The sequence below is a fragment of the Manacus vitellinus genome, unplaced genomic scaffold, assembly GCF_001715985.3.
Source record: "Manacus vitellinus isolate BGI_N305 unplaced genomic scaffold, ASM171598v3 scaffold_55_pilon, whole genome shotgun sequence".
Classification (NCBI taxonomy): domain Eukaryota; kingdom Metazoa; phylum Chordata; class Aves; order Passeriformes; family Pipridae; genus Manacus; species Manacus vitellinus.
The window spans coordinates 2,037,488-2,045,764 of record NW_021940651.1 but is presented as its reverse complement, the minus strand read 5'-3'; the positions used below and the strand labels follow the sequence as shown (position 1 = coordinate 2,045,764).

Genomic DNA, 8,277 nt, shown 5'->3' with positions numbered 1-8,277 from the left:
AATATGCCCCTTTAAAAAGTCCCCCTCCCTCTTTTTCATAAAACAACACCAAACCAAACTTCATGCATTTTAAAGAACCTTTCTTACACACTGTAGTTACACTTCATGGAGAAAATACGGTCCACTCTGGTTCACATTCTTGCAACAACACAAAATTCCCCTAGTATTACAAAATACAATTAAGTACTCTTTATTTAATTTTTTTAATCTGATGTAATTTAAAAAAAGTAATAATTGATATTAAATTTCAAGATAAAGCGATGTCAGTATAAAAAGTCTGGTCTATCACTGAGCACTTTGAATCTGCCCCAGTTCCAACCTCATTATTTCAAAAGCAATAACAAATACTGCATTTATAGCAGAAGTATCAGATCCAAAGAGTGAATTTCTGTTGCTATTAAAAATATAAAAGAAACCAGAAATTTAAAACCTGATGCATGGACAGAAAGTTAGTGATTAAGAAGCAAGGAACAGAAGTCTGCCCACTTTTAGCAACCACAAAAGATGGAAACTGACTTAAAGCAAAACCTTTTTACAATCTTCTTATTGACATTTGAAATAAAGCTTCAAAAAAGAGGCTGTAAACTTTCTTAATTGTTTATTAATGAATATTTTTAAAAACTAGAAAAGGCATTCCAGGTTTTTTAAGGTGCTGACAATTTATTTTACAGATGCATAAAAGTTGCACAATTTGTATGAAAAATATAACAACAGTCAACTAAAAAACAGTAGAGTATCACACACAGTCTTCAAGTTTCTTTCTTTCTTCAAATTGTTTGTCTACTGCAAGTGAAAGAGCCTGAAGAAATGTTGTCATTGTAACACTGGGGGACTGAAAATAAGAGAACATTTTGTTAGACACACTACAGCAATAGGCAGACATAATATTTTACATAAAAATCACAGTATCAGTAAGAGAAATATTTGACTTGCATGTTACAAAATTTTCAAAATGCTACAAAACAAACTGCAAGTTTATTTTAAACAAGATAGCATGGCAAAGTCAAAGTCAAGCTATTGAAGGTCTTGAGTCAATTACTACTACTGTAGATTTGCTTAAAAAAAGACTTTTAACAAATTAATAATATTTATAAAGTGGCAGAGGGTTTTTTCAGCAAGGAATTATCAGAGAACCAATATCAATATTCATTAATTTAATTAAAAGTAGAATGCTGTTTGACAGGTCAATCCCACATCACTTCTTTAATCCCATTTTAGATTATGGCCAGCACACAATTGTTGCAGTCTACAAAGATGCAGAAACAAGTGAAATTTAGATCAAAAGGGGGGTTAACTTCAGGCAGTGTCCCAATGTCTTCCTGCCTGTCTCAAAACCAAACTAAATTATAATGAATAGAATAAACTCACTTGAATATAATAAACTTACTTGAATATAAAGTGCATGTGCTAGGAAAGGAAGCTTTCTCAGGACTCGGCCACCAAGACCTTCACTTCTTCTACAGTAAAACAGACACAAGTGCTGCTTAAATGCTGTGTTCACTCTTAGAAGACCTTTCCTTTTTCTTGTTTCTCCACTAAATTGCTCTAAATAAACCTCAGATCACAATTCAGTAGGTCACTTGCAGCTCTTTTAGCAGGAGCAGGAAGAGAACAGACAAATTCTGCTTATGGGAGGCTATAGAGTATAATACAAAAAAGGAAGCGAGGGTACAGAAACAGCATAGTCACAGTTGCCTGCCAATGCTTACATCATGCCCTTCATATCACTGTGCCATATCTCATGAGTTTGGGGGAACGTCTACACCAAAAGGGTATGGTACAGATATAACCACTCTTGGAAGGACTTGAAAAAAAAAACTGTTTTGAAGTTTGGACCTCATCACTACTGCTTTTCTCCTTCTACCAACCATTTACAGTTTCCTTCACCTCACCTACTCGATACGTTTCTTGTCTTCTCCAAGCACCACTCTGCGTATGCAGACTGCAAACCTCTATCCCTGGACAAACTTACATGCTTTTACTCCACTCCTCACCGGTTAAGATTGCATACTTCAGGAACAGAAAGAAAACACACTTTGCTAACTTTATGTTATTTTATTTTGTTCCACAGGGACCAGCACTTTGGAAAAAAACATTGCTTGATACTGTGAATATAATTTTTATTTATTGTTTCAAGAACTGTTATGCTGCAGTGAAAGACTATGTGCTCTACGAACATCCTCGGAAAACCATAATACTGTCCATTTACACTTCATTCCCTTCCCCTTTGCTTCTGTCCACTTACATCTCCATGTTAAATACTGATTTAGTAGATTGCTAGGTATTTCAAGACACTTTCTTAGCAGGACCTGAGGCCCATGCTATTTCTGCTAACCTGCATTACAATTTCCAATATCCACTGAAACCTAAGGCATCTCACTAATCTGGCCAGCAATCTGTCAAGAGGACTTCAAATGGCAGAGCAGAAACCAGAAGCAGTACTAAGCCAAGTCTGTTCTGAGACTAAGAAATGTGAGCAAATCAGGATTGCTTCGACTTTTGGTCCCCTAAAAAGTTTTGCACTATCCCCAACAGAAAAAAAATGGGAATGTTTCAGAACTCTAACTGCTATGAAATTCAGTTACTTTTATACATTGTTGCACAACTCAATATATATATATGAAAAAAGTAGAATTTCAGAATCTTACCTTGAGATTTCTTTTAGTACAAGGCTTAGCCTTGAGACATTATTTTCTACGAAGCCTATCATCTCTAGCTCTCTGAGTGTCAGAAGCTGCTGTCGAGGATATATTATTTGACACTAGAAAGAAGAGTAATACATTGTTGTATGAAAAACAAATACATTCAAATTAAATTCTACAGTAGGAATGGAAATACAGAGAAGGAATTAAATTTTTGTATTTTTGTTACTTAGGAAGTATGGTTAAAATGTCAAATTTATTGAAATAGGACATTTTGCAGTCTTGCTTTCAATTATTACCTTCATCAGTTCTTCCAAGCAAGAAAGATATATTCTAAATATTGCTGCAGCAGATGGAGGTCCAATGTATTGCTTTATGTCAGCCCTGTCTACAAAGGCCATGTCAATTTTCTCCGTAATATTTGAAGTAGTCAGGATAACTACATTGGGATACCTTCAAGACAAAAGCATATTTTTAGGTCACATGTTTTATCTCCTTTTCTGACTGGCAAATCAAGACCTTCCCTCTTATGACTCATGTAATTTCTTGCAATAAGCAGTCACATCACTCTTGTCAACCAGCAATTACATTAAATGATCTGAAGCTCTTGGCCAGTTATCACCAGCCTATTTCAATGCATAGTCTCTTTCTTTTAGTTGTTTCTCAAGTGTCCACAGTTTCTCTAATCCTATTCTAGAAGTGATATACATTAACTATCTAGAGCCTATTGGCATAGTTTCTACCACAAAACAAAGATTTTGAAAAGAAGACTCATAAATTTGAAACTTTAATCTACATGTTTTCCGTTTCAATTTAGTAGAAAGTATATAGTTTAACTGGCATTGTGACATATTCTAACTGCAAATGACTTCAGAGTGAGCTCAAAAGAGAACATATCCTTGTTCTAAGCAATGAAAGAACATTCTTAACCACAGCTGTTTTTAGACGAAACCTGTCAACTTTTATATATGAATAAGACATATTTAATTAGGTGCAAGACAGGGCCAAATACTAGGGCCAAATACTAGGGCACCGTTCTGTGAACAGTGCCAAGGATGCACAATAAGGAAAGGGAAGTGGCAGGAATGAAAAACAGCTGGTATGCTGCACTAAATCCAGCATACAAAGTGGAGCGAGCAAGATTAACAGTTTCTTCTAAACCATGTTTTGTCCAAGTCTGCTTTAGATTGACATCCAGAAGGGGTATATAATAAACAAATTCTTCATTCATCTTATTCTTGTCTCTCCACGCACACATCATGATGATCTGTCCTTTTTCTCTCCCTATCTTTAAGGTAAGTATACGGCCTGGTGATTTGATTGTCCACTCAGGTACATGCAAAATACTCTGCTGGATTACTCCTATGTCTTTTCAAAATTAGCATCATTAACAAACAACAGTTCACTAACCAATTTGTTTTAGCATTCCAAGTAGGAACTGAAATTTAGCAGGAATCCTGAAATTGTCAATTATCTTTTGCTGTTCTAATAATATGAGTTTACCTTTTAATCTGATCTATTTGTGTCAGTACAGCATTTACCACACGAATAGCATCTGAAGGCTCTGTGCCTGCCTTGAAGGCACTGCGGGCTGCTGTGAGGCTTTCCACCTACAAAAAACCCAAACCAATCAACCAAAACAACAACAACAAAAATCACCAAACACCAAAAAAACCAAAAAGATTGCACATTTGGAGTCCTGGCAGCAAACAAATAACCCAGCCAATATACCCTCAGATCCTTGTGTCTGGTATCAAAAACTCCATCTTCAAAATCTTTTGTTAAGTAGGAATTTACAGGGAGTAGGAAATGCATGTCAAGGAAGCAAAGTATAGTGAGTGAAATGGAACACACCACCAGAATAATGAATACATTTAATTCAGAATGAGCTTCCCCATAGATATTTCAATAAAACAAGCTAATAAAGTACATTCTTACTGAGTTGCTTAGGTATGCAACTCTGCAGAGAATGTAGACAATGAACTGAACCATATTAATGTATTTTAGAGCTTTACAACAAATGAAGAGTACAAATAATACAAATCTAGGCTACTTTTGCTCCACTTGTAAACACACAGCAGCAAGGAAGTCCCACCAAGAAAGGCTTCAATTAATTTTCAGCTGTAATTTGCCTGCTAAATGGCACTATGTTCCTTCCAAATCTCTCAAATCTGCAGCAGCCAAGATTAAAACTCACTCTTCTGCACAAAGCTGTATAGCTTACGAAATACCATAGATGTGCTTTTATTGTTCTTTACAAATGAGGACTATTACAGTTTCTCTGCAGCAAGTTACTTCCTGCTAAATTTCATATACAACAATGCTATTGGAATCATACCTCATCAATCAGTACAAATACAAGAGCATCTTGGTCATCAACTAACTCTTGAATCTTCTGGAACATCTTGGTTACAAGCTTGCCACTCTATAAAGACACCATATGTAGATGTTTATTTCCTTACCACATAACTTTCCAAGGCTTACCATATTTAAAGATGGAAATACCTGTTTTTTAAAATAACTTCCTAATCAAACTTCTATTTAAGCATTCTCAAACATGTTAATTATTGTGAGTAATCTTTGGTGCATACATGAAACAAGTTCAATAGAAACTGTAATTTCTAAAACACAGTGTGTACTTAATTAGCTACATCAATACATACCTCAGAAAACCATTTAGAGAAAAGACTGTGGCTGTTTATCTCAATTAACTGTCCATACCTGTACCTAAAGTATAAAGGGAAAAGGAAGTATCAACTCCATTGTAAATAAAAGTCAGTGATATCATTAACTCCTGTAAGTCTCATTCTCTCCCTGGGATTCTGTGAATTAGTACTTTAAATTACCTACTTTTCAAGACATAATACCTGTTTCAATTGTGATTTCCAACAACATGTCTCAGTAGAATTCTTCACACTAAATTGCTATTAGAATGTCTCCATTAGAACAGGTGCTATTTAAATATACTTTAAGTAACAGTTACCATGCTAATTGCCTCATTCTCCTGTTCATGTATAGCAAGAACTCATATAAAAGTATGAAACTTATTTACTTAGCAGTGCATGGATCTCCTTATGACAAAATATTTCAACCACACAACATATAGGTCATGTTTTTCACACATTCAGATCGCTCCCATTACTTACGTTACACCTCGTATTTTATATAACATTTATTTTTTGTAAATAAATTTGTTAAGTTGCTATAAATTTTAAGGCTAATTCTTATTACTTGTCTGATATACAAACTGACCTCTGTAGATTGTGTTATTCAGACAATCCAAGTACAAAACAAATTGGTTACAAAATTGCTACCTATTAAGAACAGGCTTTCTTGAACAAGAAGATAGAAATATCAAAATAATCTGTGATCATTTGTCCTTTAATATTCATTGATGTACAATAGGAGCACAAATTACTATATTGTCACTGGAATTTGTTTTACACACCTAGGCACAAATAATGGCACATTTTTAAAGGCATTAAATATCATAGACAGTCCATCAGATCAGTTTTATTGCTAGGTGGGTGCAGTATAAAAAAAAAGGATATTAGCACTTGGTACAAGTTACTTGAAATCAAATATTACATATATTTGGGCTAGTGAAAAAGAGCTAGTTTACAAAGTAAACTAAGGTGAAAAATTTCAAAAAAATTATCACCTGTATGACAGTCGAATTGTCAGCTTCTGAGCCAATGCTTTACAGAGAGAAGTTTTCCCAGTTCCAGGAGGGCCTGGTTTGAAATCAGATCCATACATTACACAGAATTTGCATAAGATTGTTAATGACATGTAACAGCTTTTTAACTACTCTATTTCATCATAGAACTAACTGTAGAATAAAAACACAGTAGGCCAGAGTATTTTGAGAAAATCGCTTATTCCACCACAGTCCTAGAGCCAAACAGGCAAGTACAAGCATAGTGATTCATACAAGAGTATGAATCTATGGGAAATCATGTGTGGGTGCTAAACAAACTGTTAATGTCAACCAAGTGACAGTACTTTCATTCAAAGCCAGTGCTGGCATTACAGCATAAATGTATTTCACACTGCAACAGTTGCAGATTTCTTAGAATTAATTTCTTTGTGATCACAATAACAAGCTCGTTATTAAAATTAAATATATCTATCATAAATACATTGCTAACAGTCTGAAATAAATAGTTTTTCAAACAAAAACATCCTGCAGCTTTTATATTGACAGTTATAATTTAAGTACAATCAACAAATACTTCCACTATGATCTTTTATTTTTGAACATTATTCTTGATGACAAAATTGCAATTAATCAATAGCAAGCTGCATTTTGCAAGCAAATGGATTCATCTGATGCTAATCTCATTTCTGGTATAACTTCTACAGTAAGCTAGGACTGACTGAAGGTTACAGCTTCACTGAAACAACTAAATTAGTGAGAGTACTGCCTACATACTTGGCAATAGAACACACAGTGTAAAAGTGCCAAAACCACAACACATAGATTTATTTCCCAGTTTCCTCAAAGTTTTTATAAAGCCATAACTAACAAAATATTTAATACTGGGATAGAAGTGAAACTAATATATGCCTCCTAATGTTCTCAGTATCTGCATAATTTTTGCTCTTTATGTAAAAAAGCTGCAATATCACTTAAAAATGAAAATTAAAAAACCCCACGGTTGTCACTGCACTGTAAATTTTAGAATTTAAATTCCTGCAAAACATAGTACACATGAATATTGATTTCACTCTGACATTACACTTAATTTAAACTTGTATAATAAAGAGGATATTTCCCTGCTATTTTTGTATCATCTAATTTCACTACAACAGGTCTGCAATACAATTTTTGCCAGAAGGAAAGTATAAACAGATGGCCAACAAATGTACTCGGTTTAAGAGAGATCGTTTTTACCATGCAGCAAAACAACTCTGTTCCATGATATCAGGTTGCTGTCGACATTTTTGTCAGAGAATAATAATGTTGTTGTCACATAATCAAGTAACTAATTGAAAAGGAGAAAAATAGACACTTAGAGACATAAGAGCAAATACAATTACAGACAGAAGCAATCTTCTAATCATGCCTACTGCGTACTCATTACAACAACAACAAAAAAAAGTTCATGTCTTTAAGTCATAGGCAAACTTATTTCTCCGAAGTATGGGAATTAATTTCTGTCCTACTCTCAAGAATATGAATAGAATGTACTGGGCACAAATAGAGATCTAGAACTTTTAAATTAATAAATTAAATGCTTTAAGGAAGCGAAATTATTTTCGTTTTCCATTGTCCCACTTACAGTGCATCTATAAAACACAAGTTGCCCAAGCACAGAGGGTCAAAGACTCAAACTCTCGGTACTGTTTGTACAGCTATACATTTGTTCAGTTTGTTTTACTAAGCCCACCAAAGCATTTCCTTTCACATTTTACTTCATTTTTACTGAAGCATTTGTATCAGCTACTGCAACAAATTTCTAGATTGTTTACCCTTCCAAATAAGGGAAGTTTCATGTACTTCCCTGAATGCTTGCTTCTAAAAATACCGCTACTTCAATTTAGAATTTCTAGAATTAGGAAGTAGAGAACTCTTTCAAAAAAATGATTATGAACTTCAGGTGTGAATCTATACTGACTTTTACCTATCATA

General features: G+C 34.2%; 1 protein-coding gene across 2 annotated transcripts in view; it reads right to left on the bottom strand.

Annotated features, from left to right (window-relative positions):
- Positions 1–577: 577 nt before the first annotated feature.
- TRIP13 (thyroid hormone receptor interactor 13) overlaps positions 578–8,277 on the bottom strand; it is a 12,806-nt gene continuing 5,106 nt past the window's right edge. The window contains exons 6-14 of one of the 2 annotated variants that reach the window (XM_018081704.3): positions 7,540–7,630; positions 6,304–6,376; positions 5,306–5,369; positions 4,981–5,067; positions 4,146–4,252; positions 2,942–3,095; positions 2,649–2,761; positions 1,388–1,457; positions 578–832 (exon numbers count right to left, since the gene is read on the bottom strand). In XM_018081704.3, coding sequence (XP_017937193.1) covers positions 737–832; positions 1,388–1,457; positions 2,649–2,761; positions 2,942–3,095; positions 4,146–4,252; positions 4,981–5,067; positions 5,306–5,369; positions 6,304–6,376; positions 7,540–7,630 — 855 coding nt within the window. In that variant the 3' untranslated portion in view covers positions 578–736. The remainder of the gene's footprint in view (positions 833–1,387; positions 1,458–2,648; positions 2,762–2,941; positions 3,096–4,145; positions 4,253–4,980; positions 5,068–5,305; positions 5,370–6,303; positions 6,377–7,539; positions 7,631–8,277) is intronic. The other variant, XM_018081705.2, reaches the window with a different exon arrangement.